We start from the raw sequence: 17082 nt of genomic DNA, 5'->3' as shown, positions 1-17082 counted from the left end.
TCTGGTTGCCATGCAACTGGATTAATTATTCATCATCGTCCGTTTTCTAGTTAGGGACGCGTTCCTGTTCGGAACGCGTCTGAACGATGTTTGATCAGACGTGCCAGCTACGCAATTGACCCACAAGCCGGAGAACTACATATTTAAATATCACTAAATAAAAAGTCGAAGCGTCGAAGCAATCAATGGTTGAGGAAAAAATATTTGATTAAATCGAAAGGAATAAATCTACTTATAATCTTATGGCGTTCGTTCAATGTTCAGTATAGTACAGTCAGTTACTGTCAGTAGCGTTCAAGGTTGCTTGCTGGAAGGGACGAAGGGTTGACAAGTAAACTGCGTATGCTTCCTCAAACCAACGGCCTTGTACCTTAGAAAAGTAAGTTTTACCCAGCTAATCTAATTCATAGAAATATTCACATACTCTAAACTAAGTCTAAAGAGTGCTATGAAGTCAATGTGAATGTGTATTTCTGGCAGATTACATGTGGCACGCGGACGTCGGATAAAACTTGGAGTAAATCGCAAATATCTACCTCGTCTGATAATGATATTGACTATCTCGATGCAGGGATTTAATTTTATTTTTTCCCCTTTTTGAATGCCCTCCGTGCGCAATGATGCTTCTATCTTATTGCTTATCGTGGTTAAATTGAATAGAATTTGTAGTAAGATACATTACTTGCCAAACTTCAGCATGACCTTGGAATGGACGGCTGCGGGCTGCTTCAATTTTTTTGTGCACCTGAATTCTTAATAGTTTTTGGGATATTGTTTTGGTTTTCTAATGCGCTAGTCCTGCATCACTCCTTTTGCAGGAAACTTTGAGCATGCCTTACTACGAGGATATCAACACCATTACCCACTGCCTACACTGGGACCTGTTCGAAAACACACGAAATTTAGGGAAGTTTTTGCCCTCGATGACTCTCAGGAAACGTCATGGAATTCATTCTCAGGTATGGTATTTTTATTTTAAAAGGGGAAAAGTTCTATATTGGAAATGAATCAAATCCATTTACAAGCATTTGCATGTTGTTTATGTTAAGATGGGACAAATGAATATTTTTGCTCGGTGAATAATACTTATCTAAACGCGTGAAGATGACACAACTGACAACTGTACTTGGCTGTATTTTTTCTAGATACTATGGTTTTCGCCAACGAAGAGCATGGATGTTCAAAATCGTTACGGCAACGTGAGTTTCACTATTCCAATGTACGATATTGTGTCTCGCTTTGGTGAGAACTTCTATGAAGTGGACGAGATGAGTTTCAGCGATCGGAGATGCGTTCGCGTTTTACTCGCCAAGACAGCTCCTCTCACTCGCAGCAGAATCGACACGTCCAGTAGTGACGCGAGTATTTACAAAATGAGGTACAACAATTAAATGCATTTCTGACGGTATATTATTTTGATGGTATATTCATTTTTATGCAACTGTCATTCATCTATTTAGCAAAACAACTTTTAAGGTTGAAAACAAGTGGTATGACTCTAGATGACTTAGAAGTAGAAAGTTTGTACGGTTGTGACAGTGATGTTCAATGATGGTGGCCATCTGCGTTAGAATGTTTTTATTGTCTTGAATGATTGATGCGACGTTAAGAATGAAAACGCGTAAACCGACACCTGAACGGGTAGAAAAGTTAGTATGACATTGACGACAATTTTTATTCCAGCTATTGGTCGTATGCCTTCAAGAAAGAGTCATGTGGCGTTCCTAACGAGCTGGAAATCGCTATTGAGGTTGACGATGCCGATTGCCGTTGGTTGTACACGAGATGCAAGATGGAACCAAACAACCACTCGCTGGCCAACACTCAAGGCTTTGGTCGTCACACAAACGTGTGCCAGAGGCACAATCACTTCTCAAGGAATTGCCCTTATGCATTGTCGCTCTGGGAAACGAAAATGAAGCTAGAGTCAAAGTAAAATGTCTCGCGGTACAAACTTGAAGAGCGTTTGTGGATTTGGTTAAGTTTACGGTTTTTCGGTAGCTTTTCTGGATTGGGAATTATTATTGAAGGATCCTCATTATTCTTAGTCAAAGGATCAATTAGGCGTGATTTCTTGTAGCGGCTGTCACTGTGTTTCTGCTACCATTAACTGAATATTGAAATAAAATCATTGAATAAATGAAGGCGCAGTGAAGAAATGCATTCCATGTAAAACTTTGACGATGTTTTTGTTGCTTCAACTAAGTACAACGGACAGATTGCATTTTATGAACAATTTGCTTAGAGATGACATTAGTAAACTCTCATTTGTAATCTACTTGTACTCGTTGATACTCTTTTAACTGTGCTGTGACAGTTACTTTGGGAAAGTCTTCACCGGTTTTCATGCAATCTTTGCTTTTGTATTTACGATTTAATTGAGCAGGAAATACAATCCATAACTATTTAACCAATCGATGCCGAAGGAAAAACTTTGTTACATTTGGTCAGGAATACATGCTCCTTGTTGTGGAAAATGATAGTTTAATATGAAATAGACGAAGACTGATAGTAAGAGGACGTTCGGATCAATTCCATTTTTCCCTCTACATTCGATGCCTGATCGGTGATGTATCCCTCTCTCCTCCCGTGAGTCGATTAAATTCAGGGCTCCATCTCTGCATATAATTTGGCTGATGAATTCACACATGAAACCATTCTCATTCAATGTAACTGCTTATGTTATCATTAGTTCTTTAAAGCACAGGATCATGTATTCGCCCTTCGTTGCTTGTTTTTAAAGAAATATTATTTGTACTACGGTAGAAATGGAGTTGCATTGATTTCGTGCACCGAGGAAATTACATGAGATTGTTTATTGATTATAGACTTATTGTAGTGCAATGAAAGCTTTGTTTATTTTCGAAATTCTATTCTCTCTTTTGTTCAGTAATCAACTTGTACGTAATCGTAAATATTCCTTTAACTGTACTGCGACAGATACTTTGGGAAAGTTTTCTCTGGGTTTCATGTAATCTTCGCTTTTATCGCCACGCTTCAATTAAGTAGGAATACAATCCATATCTAATTATCGAGTGGATTTTCGAGTTAGATTGAAAAAATGACCTAGCCCTCATCCAGAGCGCAATTAACTGTCGAACAACATCTTCATCTCCAATTAGAATGCTGCTTCTGCTATCTATTGGTTCACGTAAACAACGGAAATCATGCCTAATTTAATTTTTCTTGGTTGCGTTCGTTAAATTGGTCAACGATTAAAAATAGAATGGACCGTTATTTCTTAATTATTTCGTGTAACTATATTGCTAAATGCTGTACGTGAAAATGCGACGCGTACTTTTGCCTTATCGCTGTCGGCTTTCAAATTTTATTTCCATTCAAGTTCAATTTGCTTGCATATTTAGTTTCTTTTGCGTCTGCACTCATAAATAAACGCGGTCATTAGCAGAAATATACACCATACATTACATTTAAGGGTTAAGAAGCATTCATTCGAAAGTTTACTCTTCATGCAAATTTGAATGTTTTAAGAAAAAACTTGCCGAATTTTAAAGAAGGAGAACACTCGAAATAAACTGTTTCATAATTGAAATTAAATTTAATGATGTAGATCACTGTTCAATCATTTACGTAACGACCGATTTGAAAAACAGATCTCTTAGGAGTAAGAAACATCTTGTAAGCTTCGATAATTGTGACTGAATTGGGACTGAGTTTTCCGAGCGATGTTATATAACGCTTGGCGCCGCATCGCTTTAAGGCTTTAGTTTAGAGCCTTCGTGTTTGCCAGGCCGTCGTTATTTTCATTCGTGGTGCAGTAGAATAATCATATGTAATCGGCTTCAGTGACTACAACAGCAATCCTCTATGCGGTGAAATATTCTTTCCACCACATATAAGATCCGATGTTCTCCATTTCTTCGTAGACATAACTAATCATTTGTTGGTGAGTAACTTTGGCCAAATTTAGTTGATTAACTGATACATGAGGATGAAAAAATGGCCTCTTTGAGAATACCATGTTCATCCAGAAAGTTGACCGAAAATTCAGTGGAGATTACGCACTAGTTTTGAGACGCTACGAGTTCTAATATTTTTCTCTTCGAACGCATGATATTAAAGGGTTGAAATTATTTCAGTTCGTGATATGGTAGCTACCCGACTGTGGTAGATATACATGTATATTAATATTTATAGTAACTACAACGCTGCAGAGTTCCTTTCCATTTGTAAGTATTGAATTATTTAAGTGAAAAAATTACCTGGATAAGGCACAGAAGGATAATTCGCACTCCTCAAAATTTCATTTGCGGAAATAATGCTTCATCGAAGTCAGTGTTCTAAGTGTAGCATTTTAATATCTTTGTGAAGAACAAATATTTGAAATGGAAAATAAGTAGTTCTAGGAAAGAAATTCGTTTTGTTTGATGGGTTTGAATAGTAGTGGAAGAATTGGAATGAATTAGGAATTGAATAAAGGGTGAAACTAAATTACAATCTGCAAATTTATTCTCAAGTTACATTTTTAAATCGTCAAACTTCTCGATAAGGCTTTAAAAAACCTGTGAAAACTGGACAGGTATGTACATTTTTCAGAACTAATAGAATTTAAATACAACTGAGGAGCAAAATAATAAAGTGCGGTCTTGATAACCACATCAATTTCGTTACTGTGGTGCAATTGTAGAAGTAAATTTGAGAGATAAGTACAAGGATTAGAGGTCTATTTAAGGGGACCGGCTACCCTAAAATTTTAAATTTTGGCGTTTTCCGGTTTTTGTGCTCATCTGAAAGCTGGAATTCTGCTCTTTCCAATGGTACCACTGCCATCGCTGTACGCCAATATTTACGTTCATGACGTCTCTTTAAAGGGANACTTTATTTGCCCGTTATTTTAAAAGTATGCGATTGAATCTTAGTCTAAAACTTCGTTGCATGTTTTCGCTGAACACTGAACTTCGTTCTGGAAACGCTGCTTCTGATATTTGTATATTCACATAATACCTCTGTCGTCACTGACAATATTTTGCCACGTTAAAAGTTACTAAGTGCGTGACTCTTAACCAACAAGAAATGAAATTTGCATGGCATGTTCGGCATTGAACAGAAAGTATAAAGTATGCAAAGTATTCGAATGGATCAAAATTTTTATTTTATTTTTCTTACCTGATCGATCCTCTAATACTTTGAAAATCTTTCTTAGTGACATCATAGCAGCCTCTCTGCAGACGATCTTCAGATCCGAGCCACTGTAGCCTTCGCTCATCTGCCACATAAAATCTTGTAAAATTCAGAGCAGAAAGATCTTTTTGCAAAGTAAAAATACTAACTTTTTAGAAAGTATTAGGTTACATCCACCAGTCTGAAATTGTAATGAAAATGCACTAGATAAAGATTCAGTCCGTCTAAATTCACTCACGTCAATGTCAATGGCCTCATTTAAACGTCAATGGCCCTTTGAATTGTTCTGTCAATGATAGTAATGACCTGGGCCAGGTGGTTGTAGTCTAGGTGGGTGCTGACAGTGTGTCCGGCCTCGGCCAGGTCCAGCAGGTCAGGTGGTAGATGGTGCATGAACATGGCGGATCTCGCTTCTGCTGAGGGCAGCGGCACGAGGATTCTTTTCTCCAAGCGACGCAGCATAGCTGGATCCAGCTCCCTGTTGCGATGGGAAAATGTCGCTATTGAAAATAATTTTCCAGGTATGAAGACAGGCGACGCAGCATAGCTGGATCCAGCTCCCTGTTGCGACGGAAAAATGTCGCTTTTGAAAATAATTTTCCAGGTATAAAGACAGGCGACACAGCATAGCTGGATCCAGCTCCCTGTTGCGATGGGAAAATATCGCTGTTGAAAATAATTTTCCAGGTATAAAGACAGGCGACACAGCATAGCTGGATCCAGCTCCCTGTTGCGACGGAAAAATTTAGCTATTGGAAATAATTTTCCAGGTACAAAGACAGGCGCCGCAGCATAGCTGGATCCAGCTCCCTGTTGCGACGGAAAAATGTAGCTATTGGAATGTATGTGAAGTTTCATGATGATCGGATAATAACTGTAGAAGTTTTTCTGGAGGGTAGCCGGTCCCCTTAAAACTCTTGGGAAATGCCAATGTACATATTTTCTTGAACTTTTCACTAAACGGACTAGCACGAACACGTCGAACAGCTTTAACAAAACTTACTGTAATACGTTATGCAGTTGTCAACAATCCGAAGTGAGACCGACTACTCCATTGGATTTCAAGTGAATTGGTTATACTCGGATGTGTTTGGTGAAATATTCAAGCACACGATACGACGCTGAAATACAGTATATTGATATGTTAAGCTGCAAACTGTTGAATATGTGATTTGGTGTTTGTTCTCGATTCTAGTTTACATTTTTTCATTAGCGATGAGGGTTACTTTCTTGTCCAATGAGCATACCTAATTTTGTTCATATTTGGAAAACTCCCGACCCGACAACTAGAGCCAGAATGTCTGCGGTCGCACATCAAGAATTATTAGCAAAGTCGATATTTTAAATGAACAAAAATTTTCCAGCCAGTCACAGATCCGCAACAGAGCATCATAGCCTAGCAATGCAATCCGTAGTATTGTTCTAAAATCTTGAACATTTGCTTGAGCTGAGTTTGTTGAAGTTTTGCTCATAGCCGAACGTTTAATTAAAAGGTACGGAAAGATATTTTTTATATTAAACCAGCGTTATTCTATCGGTGACATCAGCCAAAATATTATCAAAAAATTATCAAAAAAAGTAATGAATAGTTGTATTGCGAAAGTTCTACAGTCTACACGGAGCCGAACTTCTCATGCCACTCGATGTACTGCTGGGAGTCTTGCTGCGCGGGTTTGGTCCGCGCCAGCGCCGTCTCGACGTCCCTCATGGTGATGTCTTCGAGCTGTAGCTCCGGCAGGTCGTCGTCGTCAACTGCACAATATGCATCATATTAAAAATGGAAATTAGGTTAAAATACGGCAAAAGTCTTGGCATGGTGGATTTTTTTACGAGTAATTTTAGGCACACTTTATTTGCCTGTTATTTTAAAAGTATGCGATTGAATCTTAGTCTAAAACTTCGTTGCATGTTTTCGCTGAACACTGAACTTCGTTCTGGAAACGCTGCTTCTGATATTTGTATATTCACGTAATACCTCTGTCGTCACTGACAATATTTTGCCACGTTAAAAGTTACTAAGTGCGTGACTCTTAACCAACAAGAAATGAAATTTGCATGGCATGTTCGGCATTGAACAGAAAGTATAAAGTATGCAAAGTATTCGAATGGATCAAAATTTTTATTTTATTTTTCTTACCTGATCGATCCTCTAATACTTTGAAAATCTTTCTTAGTGACATCATAGCAGCCTCTCTGCAGACGATCTTCAGATCCGAGCCACTGTAGCCTTCGCTCATCTGCCACATAAAATCTTGCAAAATTCAGAGCAGAAAGATCTTTTTGCAAAGTAAAAATACTAACTTTTTAGAAAGTATTAGGTTACATCCACCAGTCTGAAATTGAAATGCAAATAGATGAAATCTGAAATTGTAATGAAAATGCACTAGATAAAGATTCAGTCCGTCTAAATTCACTCACGTCAATGTCAATGGCCTCATTTAAACGTCAATGGCCCTTTGAATTGTTCTGTCAATGATAGTAATGACCTGGGCCAGGTGGTTGTAGTCTAGGTGGGTGCTGACAGTGTGTCCGGCCTCGGCCAGGTCCAGCAGGTCAGGTGGTAGATGGTGCATGAACATGGCGGATCTCGCTTCTGCTGAGGGCAGCGGCACGAGGATTCTTTTCTCCAAGCGACGCAGCATAGCTGGATCCAGCTCCCTGTTGCGATGGGAAAATGTCGCTATTGGAAATAATTTTCCAGGTACAAAGACAGGCGACGCAGCATAGCTGGATCCAGCTCCCTGTTGCGACGGAAAAATGTCGCTATTGAAAACAATTTTCGAGGGATTAAGAACGATCAAAGGTTGTTTCGAAATTTCTTTAAATATTAGCAACCAGATATTTTTTGAAAAATGTCAATGGTTTACTGAGAGGTCCATAAAATGTTATCGGTATCCGCGAGTTTAATAACACTAAGAATATGATTAGCTCGATGTATGAAAACACTCGGTTGGATGGGAAACAACCATGAAGTAAGGGCTCTACTAAGATAATACAATGTTATTCAGTATCTTCCGATGCTTGAATCAATTACATCTCGCAGAGGTTGTTGGACTCAAAATGTTATTTATATAAGTAAGCCAAAAATGATTCAAAAACTCTTGAACAAGAGGATTTTAGGCTACCAAAAAATATTTAGCCTAACGAAGGTTTCAAAGGCGCATTATGAAATCCATGTTAGATTCTGAAAATCCAACCATAAAATACTAGAGGCTGCAAAACTGTCCAAAAACTTTTTTTTAATCGGGAGCCGATTATCACATTAAAAAAAACTGAAGGCTGGAAGAAAAATTGTTTAAAAGAAATGTTTAAACGTGTGAGCCTCTTAAAATCTAACTAAATGATATTAGGTGCTGACAAAATATTCTACAAAAATTTTTTTAATCTTGTGTTATTCTTGGAATCAAACCAAAGAATATTAGAAGCTGAACAAATGTACAATTAGAGCTCCAACCAAGACCGACCAAGGAATATTAGAAGCTAACAAAAAAAAATGTATAACTTTGAAGTGGATCAATACCGACCAAGGAATATTAGAAGCTGCCAGAAGGAAGACGTGTTCGTTGGTAGCGGTCAGGCCGTCCAGCTCGACCAGCAGCTGGGTCTTCATGCGTCTGGATGCTTCGTGCTCCTGGTCGCCAGCTCTGCTGCCCATCAGAGCGTCCAGCTCGTCCACGAATATCGTGCTGGGCGCGTGGTGGCGGGCCATCTCGAACAGCACCTGCAGGAGGCAAACACGTCCTACGTTACAACGTTACATCCGGGACCCGAGGGCGGGGTGACCTGCCTAGCGACGACTCGGAGACGGAGGACGACGAAGGCGGAGCTTCAGCTTGACCGGGGACTAGGAAGTCCCGAACTCATCATAAGGTCATAAGGAGGTCATCTAACTCACGCGAAGTAAAAGTGTTTTAGAATACTAATTTATTGATTTCTCTTAATGACTTCATAATGCTACTGCCGATAAAGATTTATGTGTTACCATTTCACCATCGTGGTTTCCGGAAGTCACCTCTACGGTGCCCTCTAGTTTATTCTTCCAAAAAATGCTCTAAGGAAAATTTCTTGATGATGTCGATACATCCAAGATGTCGATAGGCCATGGGCCTATTTTTTCAGTGCCGACACTTCTATCCTTAGCTCAGATTTTTTTTGTAAATATAATGTTATCAGACCAGCAGTCGTAAATGCAAATTTTGATGATAGACTTTCAGTGATAACTTTTTCTGCCCTTAAGATGAATTTATAAGTGATTCTACCTTACCATCGTGAGAGATAAAAATGCTTCTACACCCACAAAAATGAGAAATCTAAAAAACCGCCGTGTTCAGTTTTAGATATGGTCTTTACGCATCGAATGATATGTGTCTCGCTGTTCTAGCTTGAAAATCCTAGGAGATAGATTTCTACGGTACCCCCTTTTTGGCCGTTTTCTAAGATTTTCACGTTTTCTTCCATTCTTTTCGAAAAAATCACATGAACAAAAAAGTCTTAGATTTCTCTTTTACATATGTGTACCAAGTTTCAGAGCGATCCGTCTGTAAATAGCCGAGATAAATTTTACCCCAGACGCTCCCCTTAAGATGAATTTATAAGTGATTCTACCTTACCATCGTGAGAGAATAAATTATTTCCAACTCGGAATTTTTGCTCACCCTGACAAGCTTCTCTGAGTCGCCCCGCCATTTTGACACTAATGTTGTTGCTGAGATGTTGAAAAATGTAGTCTTGCATTCTGTCGCCACGGCCTTTGCCAGCAGTGTTTTCCCTGTTAGGATCGAATAATGTTAGGCTACTAACGTCAAACATTTTGTAGAAATAACATTTTCAATAAATTGGCTCAATTTGGTTGTAAAAATGTCCGATCCTCTCATCAACTGCCATGGGATAAAATTGATTTCTTTACTATCTGAACGAATATTCGTTCGGTTTGTACATCGAATAACGTGGGGAGAAGTTAATGTTCATTTTGAGCCTCTGATTGATTCTAATGAATAATATTTCTTGAAATCCATTTACTAGATTTTACAAGTATTGGATACGCATGTACTGCGTTCGTGTGGGGTAAATAAGTATCAGCAAAAAGTTGAACCTGGTGAGTTTTGATTATTCATTTTAATTCACTAAATACACAAATCGCGTAAATTTCTTACATGCAAAGGGAAATAATGTCAAGTGGCACTGTTCTCCAACCAGTCCCAAACACTCTTCTTAAGTTGGCATGTGGTTACGAAAAGATTCGGATAGAGAAAATGAATTTAACACTTAATTACAATCTTAATTTTAACTAGTTCAGCAACAGAATCTGAAGAAAACTTATTCACTTGAAATCTTCCGTATCAATTAAAACTTAGCAAGCAGCATTCAATAATATTCACCATGTACTTGGAATGTGCGACGTTACCTGCAAAGCGTTAAAAAGACTCACCAGTGCCCGGAGGTCCGTACAACAGCACCCCCCGCCACGGCTTGAAGCGCCCTACGAACAACTGAGGATATTTCAGTGGGTAAACTACAGCCTCCTTCAGAAGTTTCTTAGCATCTTCTACACCCAAGACATCTCCCCAGCTCACTGCAGGGTTCTCAACCACCACTTCCTGTTAAGAAAACATCATGAAAACACATTTTATTGGATATTAAATGCATATTCCAGACCAAATTGAATTTCTTAAATTAAATTTTTTAGTGACCTAAGCACAGGTAGAAAATTGGCATATGCATTTTCATGCATTTATTATTATTGTTTGCCGATGGGAATGTTGCGACGAAAATGTATTACAATTCAATTAATTTTCCCTTTAAAATTCAGTGACCAAAATTATTCCAAAACATAGACCAATAACTACCATTAAGTATTTAAATATTTAAGATCTTACCCTAAGGATCGACATAGCAAGATCTTTCAAGTCCCCTGTCAGACTTGGAGGGATCTCAGATCCCGGGCCTTTCACCACTCTCTCGTCTAGAAGATCTTCTCCATTTTCTTCTGTATGGATAATGAATGAAATAAGAAAACCATGCTCATATTTCAATTTTCGTTGCAGAAAAGTTCTAGTGTCATTTTAAAAGAAAAATTCTAGAGCAAATTCGTACAAATAAATTGGAAAAATGATTTCTGATAAAAGTATCTGTATTACAAACAAAAGGCGATTGAAAATTCTACTGAACATTACCACAACAGAAACTTGGTCAAGGCCAGAAAAATACTCAAACGAGAATACAAACCATTGATGAAATTATTCATTTTGGCCAAATTCACTGCTAGTTTTGACACTTCACGCGTTTCTGCTCACCGCCATTCTGCGACGCTTCGGTTGCCTTCTTCGTTGCGTCTGCGCCGGGCTTCTTGCCACGGCCGATGTCGCCGATGTTGTCTTCCAAGCGAGTGTAGTCCCTGATCATGCTCTTCAGGTCGAGGATTTGGTGACCCTGGTGTGCGAAAAACACATTTAATAATGTCAATTGCTGCACCGATTGTTTTTCGGGTGATGAGCGATTATTCTGCAAAAAATTCAAAACTGTGGTGCGAAGAACCCGCATCACAACGATGCGGTTTCTTTTATGTCTGTATTTAATTTTTATTATCTACCAAAGGGCTAAGGAGGCATTATTAACCTATATTCAGAGGTGAACAGTAGCGCGCTACATGTAGCGGTAGCGGTAGCCTTTAAGCAAATTAGATGTAGCGGTAGCTTCCGCTACATTTAGAGCATGTAGCGATAGCGGTAGAGGCCGCTACATTTCAAAGTAGCGCTGCCCAGCTCTGCCTATAATAAAACTCGTTGCGTCTACATTGTCTACAATGATATTGAAGATAAGTTGTGACCATTTTGGCGGGAGTGAGTGGCTGGAATGGACTGATGTTGCTGCGGTTGCCGCTGCCTGGTGCGCTGCGGTTGCCTTTATCGCTGTCGCTGTCGGAGGACGACTTGGTGCGGTCACGCTTTTCGTCACCGGGCGATCGTCGTCCAACCAAAGGTTTTCTAAGAGAGAGAATACCAATTAGGTGAACATGTTACACATGTAATTTTAATATCTTTGAAGATACATGAATTGAACGGGGAAAGATTTTTAAAATCATAATTTAACGTGAGCAATGTTTCAACTCGGAAAAACAAACAAGAGAATGTTTACAAACAACTGACCAACGTGTTAGGTTTTTATTGCCACTTTCAAAGCATGACAAAAGCAGTAAGATACTTTGTACATTTTGATGAGACAGATCTAACAAATTCAATCATGTATAACAAATTTAGCATACAAAAAAATCGACATTTCATTTTATTATTTGTCGCACAGCAGGCTAGGAAGAAATTTTATGTAATTTCATTTGCAGAATTATGCTTAGTGGGGAAGGATTTATAACAACTTTACCAAAATTCCAAAAAATAAATTATCTGCGCAGATGTTCATTAAATAGCCAAATATTCCTAAGACACATTTGGCTTAGGGATAAGAAACGAGATTATGTATTTTTTCGATATTATATATTTTAATATAATCCACCGTGAATAAAATTGTGGATTCTCACCTGATAAAGTTGTGTTTGCGTCTGTTGTCTAGTACGTGGTCGAGCGTCTTGATATCGGGACTACCTCTCGACCTGAAATATATACACCTAATAAGTAAATAAAATAATAACTTAATTTACCATATACAGTCAATTTAATGTACAATCAATTTAATATTATTACACCTAATAACTAAATAAAATAATAACTTAATTTACCATATATAGTCAATCTAATATACGATCAATTTAATGTTATGTACAATTTATTCCTCATGATTATGTTTGTTTTAGCAAGTCTTATTGATATACATTTCACCTTTTACGATCTGGTAAGGTTTTGCCGATGTTCGATAAGTTAGGGTCGCTGCTGTAGCGATTAAAGCTTGCGCCTTTTCGGGGAAAGGAGCGTTTGCTGGAATGCAAGTTCGACGATGATATACACATTAATAATTAAATATGATTGATTATAAATAAACTAATTGAGTGAATGAATGGACTGGAATATCTATCTTTTATGTTCAAAATTCTTTTTAAATTTTGAAAAATTGTATTTGCATTAAAAGCCAAGCTCGATTCCAAGTCTACCGCATTTCTATCTACGGCATAAATATTTTTGGGTAAAAATTTTTCGAGTTTAAAAAATTTATTAAGTACTATATTCGAGGCACTAGGATAACTTCTAGGGTAAACTAAAAAAAATAAGTAACTTCGATGAACATCTAAATTCTACAAGTAGGAACTAAAGTAGGATTTTCCAAATTTGATGCGAAGTTCTAATGCAGTCGCTTGATTTGTTAGTAAATTGAGATTGAGTGGCTAGTAAAAAAAACAATTTATTGCTACAGGATTACTAAGTGTTATTGTGAACTCTAACCTGACATCACCCCCAACCCTGTTGTGTTCCGTGAGGTCTGGGGGAGGTTTTCTACCCACGGAGTTGGGGGGAGTTTGCACCCCCGAATCTCCCACCTTTTCGGTAGCGCGCTTGGCAAACCGCGGATATCTTTCAAACTGAAAAAGAGGTAATTTAAAAATTTAAAGTTTAAAATATCAAATAATATACATTATGCAAGATCTACAATCATCAATAGAAAAAAGAGCTACAATGTAGCAGTCATGATTTACGGATATTTTAAAATGTATAGAATGATATTAAGAAAAGAAATATTCATTAGAAAAATTGTATTTATGTTCCAAATAAAATATGAAATTACTTGGGTTAAAATAACACACATTCATTCTTAAATATGCAGTTTGGTCAAGTCGTACTAACGTAATGTACTACACAGCAAAATCGTTACAATCGTACGCGATTTCAATAGATCTATTCTATGCACTATATTTATAAGTGCGTGTGGAAAATAACGTGGTACCTCGCAATACTAGTATTAAATTATTTTTCTGCAATATTGAGAATGCAATTCATTAATATATAAGAAAAGAAATTGTCTGAAGCTCCTACACACTCACCTTATCACAATACCACCTCTCATACAGGCTTAGCACTGAGTCCAGGTCGCTGTCTTCACACACGCTGAAGTTCTCAGCACTCAAGCGTGACTCTCCGATGAGCTGCTGGGCGCTCGCGGTGAAACTGTGCGAATGAGGAAAGCGATGAGATTTAACGATGGACCAATAAGAGTAGAAAAGTGACACATATCGACCAATAAGAGTAGAAAAGTGACACATATCGACCAATAAGAGTAGAAAAGTGACACATATCGACCAATAAGAGTAGAAAAGTGACACATATCGACCAATAAGAGTAGAAAAGTGACACACATCGACCAATAAGAGTAGAAAAGTGACACATATGGATAAAGAAATGTTAATGAAGTTAAGAACATATGATGTGCACTGCGCAGAAAAAATGTAACTCAGTACTCACTGCAGTCACTGCAGTGAGTGACAGAGCGCTTTTTCTCGTGGACGAAAACGTGAAGTCACGGACGGACAGACAGACAGACAGACGGACGGACATGGCGAGCACAATAGCGCCTTTTTTCCCATAAAAGAGGAAATGCGCTAAAAAGCGCGATGGTTGTAAGTTCAGAAAAGCTCGTATATAATTTTAAGCTTCCAGCAGCATTGATTTTCATTACTTGACGGAAAAAATCATTTTAGGCCTATTTAAGAAGAGAGTGAGGAGAGGTAATTGAAAGTGAGTGAGTTGTTCATTTGCAAGCACAAAAATATTTTTAATCATATTTAACGGGCCTCGAACTGTCTTACTATTTCCCTGTCTTTTGCCCCATTGTGGCAAGAATGAGTTCCAAGTTTGTTGCTATTACCAAACTAATCACCGACTCACCCTTCTTTTTGGAGATAGTGATGAACCAGAATCAGGAGGCTCTTCCGTCTGACGTCAGCTCTTTTCTCCGCCTGAAACCAATCATTTCACTAAGTGAAATGTCTCCTTAAGGTTAATTAAGTGAGATGTCTCCCACTCCTCGAATAATCATACTTTTAGAGGTTCATAACTTGCTTTAATACACAATTTTCGTCTTGAGCGATGAGTCGAATAAATTAGGATAAATTTATTCATTTTTATTTGCGGCATGTTTTTGCAGTAGTAACTGCAGGTACGTTGTATTTCCACAGATAACTCACCATGTCCCTGGCAACGCTGGCGGCGCGTAAGCTCTGTAAAGTCACAGCTGGACCCGGCATGGCTGCGGCAGTGAGTTCGATTGCTGGAAATAGGAAAAAAATATTCATATGTAGAAGGGAAGTCGACGATAAATTTGATCGATGCTTGACGACTTGGATGACTGAGAATTAATTCAATTGGGTAAGTAAATTATTATGCTCGTTCACAGATTAGCGACCATCAGTTGGCTTGTTTCTGCAAAACACGAGACACCAAATTGTACCAAAAAATTGACGTATTCGAGAGCAAAGAGATTTATGAGCTACAAAGAGCATTGAATAATTTTTTATATAATTAGGCTCCAAGCAAAACCTTATCATCTAAAATATGTGGGAAACCTTAGGCTTTGATACCTCATAAATTTTTTTTTGTGTTGACAGAATACAACAATCGAAAAATTATGTTATAAATTCATCACGTACGTTTCGTACTCCTTTGAGGGTTGTCGTATTTTAGAAAATCCTCAATGTTTTGTCCCGATTAGCGATAAAAATCCGGACAATTTGCTGACATGTTACTTTATTCCGGAAAAATTTTTCCTCGCCTCGTTATTTAATTGTTCCGTGACATTACTCGTCACAGAACCATTAATCGCGATTCAGATTCATTAAGATCGAGAAAACTGTTTCGAGATGCAGGTGCTTATCACGTTATCTGCATATCTACTACTGAACACATTTTCAAAAAGAGATCAAGAATAATAAGGAAAGGCATCTTAATTCAATTATAATAAGATTAAAGAACATATAATTTATAAATTACTGTGGAGACAATAACTTTGCCAGTGCAACAATAAACTTTTTTTTTCGATTGCTGCCAAGGATAGAGATTCCATTTTTTACAGGCCCTAGATCATCAAAACTCAGCCAAAAATCGCTGAATTTGAACGAACATCAATGATAAAAGCCAACGATTTCTGTTAGTCATCATGGCAACAATCCGCATCCATCAAGCAAACATCTCGGAACGTATTATTTTCGAGCACGGATTGGATTTTATCCGTTATTAGTATAATTCAAGAAATAGTTTTTAGTTAAGCAGTGAATGTAACGTTTATACTCACATTAATTCCCACACCAGCCTCAAAAAGTCACTTATTTTATGCTATAACTTGAGGAGAATATCAGGACGACATTGCCTGCCTGACGCCGTCGTCATGACTACAGCGCCGGATATTGAACAACAAGGCAGCTAATCAGGGTAATCTATACGGCTAATTTAGGGACGAAATCTATTTAGATCAATTAGTGTTGCAAGGATGTGGGTGGTTACATTAATTGTTACTAAATCAAGTCAATTTGAAATTTAAAAACTTTGGGATTGTGTCTGGGTCAAACTTTAAATGTAAATAAGAAACAGAGCTCGCGGATAGTTCATAAGTTAGAATGTCCGAATCATTTTCCTTAACAAACACTTCAATTAAATATTAAATATTTCATTTAAATGCGGGTACCAATTCAATCGTATATAAATCCGCAGGTCTCATTCAAAATGATTAAATACTATATCACGTCGGGAGGTTTTAATATATATTTTCTGTACATTTTTCACTGAAACTTAATACAATCATTAGCTGTTAAAGGAAAAAAAACTTGCATTCAAATATTATCAAGCCAAGAGGAAACATGATACGTGTGTGATTTTGATTACGATTAACATTTAATTATATTCTTGGAAATATATTTTTTTAATTTCCACATTTTTCTTCATTCACTTAAAAAGCAAAAATTACTTTCTGCGACGCCGAATTATTGGTCTCTTGGTCTTTCCTAATCAG

At 37.7% G+C, this 17082-nt stretch overlaps 2 protein-coding genes across 3 annotated transcripts; one reads left to right on the top strand and one right to left on the bottom strand.

The window, feature by feature from the left end:
• Window positions 1–303: 303 nt before the first annotated feature.
• Window positions 304–4577, top strand: LOC108665969. Its single transcript, XM_018152780.2, has 4 exons — window positions 304–379; window positions 819–959; window positions 1146–1378; window positions 1684–4577. The coding sequence occupies exons 2-4, from the start codon at window positions 831–833 to the stop codon at window positions 1934–1936; spliced, it is 615 nt and encodes a 204-aa protein (XP_018008269.1). The 5' UTR covers window positions 304–379; window positions 819–830; the 3' UTR covers window positions 1937–4577.
• A 1428-nt stretch (window positions 4578–6005) lies between these two features.
• On the bottom strand, window positions 6006–16575 carry LOC108665975 (katanin p60 ATPase-containing subunit A-like 2). Of its 2 annotated transcripts, none has more exons than XM_047880992.1 (16): window positions 16369–16575; window positions 15266–15348; window positions 14967–15037; window positions 14126–14249; window positions 13530–13666; window positions 12972–13067; window positions 12674–12745; window positions 11969–12125; window positions 11436–11571; window positions 11019–11128; window positions 10571–10739; window positions 9798–9910; window positions 8667–8863; window positions 7629–7800; window positions 7280–7379; window positions 6006–6894 (listed from the first exon to the last, which is right to left on the bottom strand). In XM_047880992.1, exons 2-16 carry the CDS (start codon window positions 15323–15325, stop codon window positions 6755–6757), a joined length of 1854 nt encoding a protein of 617 aa, XP_047736948.1. In that variant the 5' UTR covers window positions 15326–15348; window positions 16369–16575; the 3' UTR covers window positions 6006–6754. The 2 variants fall into 2 exon arrangements, with proteins under 2 accessions (XP_047736948.1, XP_018008275.1); XM_018152786.2 differs by lacking the exon at window positions 16369–16575 and adding an exon at window positions 15728–15774.
• Window positions 16576–17082: the final 507 nt, after the last annotated feature.

This window comes from Hyalella azteca, unplaced genomic scaffold (assembly GCF_000764305.2).
Source record: "Hyalella azteca isolate HAZT.00-mixed unplaced genomic scaffold, Hazt_2.0.2 contig6753, whole genome shotgun sequence".
Taxonomy (NCBI): domain Eukaryota; kingdom Metazoa; phylum Arthropoda; class Malacostraca; order Amphipoda; family Hyalellidae; genus Hyalella; species Hyalella azteca.
Note: the sequence above shows the minus strand (reverse complement) of the source record. Positions and strands in the feature narration are given on the sequence as shown.

What these genes read in the sequence shown, in the direction of transcription:
- LOC108665969 (XM_018152780.2), top strand. Translation starts at nt 831, where the DNA reads ATGCCTTACTACGAGGATATCAACACCATTACCCACTGCCTACACTGG. An exon ending in GTCATGGAATTCATTCTCAG is followed by an intron (nt 960 to 1,145) that starts GTATGGTATTTT and finishes TATTTTTTCTAG; the next exon opens with ATACTATGGTTTTCGCCAAC. An exon ending in GCGAGTATTTACAAAATGAG is followed by an intron (nt 1,379 to 1,683) that starts GTACAACAATTA and finishes TTTTTATTCCAG; the next exon opens with CTATTGGTCGTATGCCTTCA.
- LOC108665975 (XM_047880992.1), bottom strand. Translation starts at nt 15,325, where the DNA reads ATGCCGGGTCCAGCTGTGACTTTACAGAGCTTACGCGCCGCCAGCGTT. An exon ending in CGCAAACACAACTTTATCAG is followed by an intron (nt 12,126 to 12,673) that starts GTGAGAATCCAC and finishes TCTCTCTCTTAG; the next exon opens with AAAACCTTTGGTTGGACGAC. An exon ending in ACTCAGAGAAGCTTGTCAGG is followed by an intron (nt 8,864 to 9,797) that starts GTGAGCAAAAAT and finishes TGCCTCCTGCAG; the next exon opens with GTGCTGTTCGAGATGGCCCG.